Source organism: Haplochromis burtoni, unplaced genomic scaffold, assembly GCF_018398535.1.
Source record: "Haplochromis burtoni strain Fernald_Lab_line unplaced genomic scaffold, NCSU_Asbu1 Contig_3224, whole genome shotgun sequence".
Lineage (NCBI taxonomy): Eukaryota > Metazoa > Chordata > Actinopteri > Cichliformes > Cichlidae > Haplochromis > Haplochromis burtoni.
Window position 1 is genome coordinate 1,421 of NW_024585585.1, and position 1,502 is coordinate 2,922.

Consider the following 1,502-nt stretch of genomic DNA (forward strand, 5'->3'; position numbering starts at 1 on the left):
TTGCCTGGGGGGTGTTTCATGTTTGTTTAAATGTTTTGTATTAGTTGGTTATATGGCAGCCATCTTGTTTTCCCCGTGTGTGTCATTTGGTTTAGCTAAACCAGTATTTAAGTCCCCCTGTGTGTCATTTCAGCAGGTCAGTTTACCATATGTTTGAGGTTTTGTTAATTATTATCTTGAGTTTAGTCTATTGAGTTGACCTCTTTTATTGGTCTGCCTGTTTAAGTTTAGGCTTTGTTAAATATATTTTCGGGTCAATAAAACCCGTTTTTTGAATTAAAACCACCTGTGTCCTTTATGCTTTACTGCTTGGTCCCTGACAGCGCCCTCTAATCCAGTGCGCCTTGTGTGTGTTAAATACAGTAATGGCACACATAACTGAGACTGCGCCTTTTAGTACAGTGCGTCTTATGGTCGTGAAAATACGGTATCCATAAAATCATCACATTCTCTGTAAGATTAAGGTCGACTATTGAACGGTGTATATTTTGAAGTAAAGGCTTTAAAACCAAGTTAGTACAAACATCACTAATGTCACATAACTTTCCCGACATGTGGCCAACAGTAATGTTTTAATGTTCTTCATTATAAAAACATTTGCGCATAAGTGACATAATATTCAGTACTTACTTCTGAAAGTTTACTCTTCGTCCGATTCCGCCATTTCCCCCCTCCTTCTTGGCAAAATTATCCACACCACCGCCGTGCTATGAAGTCTGGGATATGTTGGGCCATAAAGGCTACACCGACCCATCCTTAAAATTTAGGGAAATTAAGGATGCATTGAGGGCCGCATTTCGAGCAGCCATTGAATTTGGACAGTTTGTCATGTTGCTGTGACGTAATCGGCTTTAAGGCGGCACGCCCGTTGTGCTGCGGGGCACGCCCGTCGTGCTCCGACAGTGAACGTGACTAAACTATTGAGGGGGGGGGAGAGAAAAAAAAAAAAAAAAAAAAAAAAAAGCAGCATGTGTAACATACTCGTACTGGAAAATTTACTAGGACTCCCCTATCATGCAACTGTCTTTTTTCCATCAAACACTCATTAAAACAGCAACCTACAGGTATGTTAGTGCACTCATCCCCGACTGTCCGAGGGAGGGGTGGGGTCACATGTTGAAACAGAGGCGCAAGGCAGCCCAGGCGGGGAAATTTTGCGACTCAATTTTTTATATCTGATAAGAAAACTATTCAGATAGTTATTTGTGGTGAATGAACTACAGTTACACTTTCAAGCACCGCATCTGAAATTCAAACACTTTTCAAACCTTGAATTTGGTTTTTAAGAAGACAGATTAATACATTTGGACTAATGAACACTGCATCAGATGGCTCTTTTACACCACGCTTTATTATGCTACTGTTTAATGCACATTTCCCCCTTTAACTGAAATCACATGGGAAATAAGCTCCGAATTATATCTGAAACAAAAAGAAAGCAGTTACACTCAAAATAAGTTTTATTCCAAAGCCATTTCTTTACATACGTGGTACTAAACTGA

The 1,502-nt window shown here is 39.9% G+C and overlaps 1 protein-coding gene across 1 annotated transcript in view; it reads right to left on the reverse strand.

The window, feature by feature from the left end:
• Positions 1–1,329: 1,329 nt before the first annotated feature.
• Positions 1,330–1,502, reverse strand: part of foxr1 (forkhead box R1) — a 2,976-nt gene continuing 2,803 nt past the window's right edge. Inside the window, exon 8 of the mRNA XM_042217844.1 lies at positions 1,330–1,422. Coding sequence (XP_042073778.1) covers positions 1,394–1,422 — 29 coding nt within the window. The 3' untranslated portion in view covers positions 1,330–1,393. The remainder of the gene's footprint in view (positions 1,423–1,502) is intronic.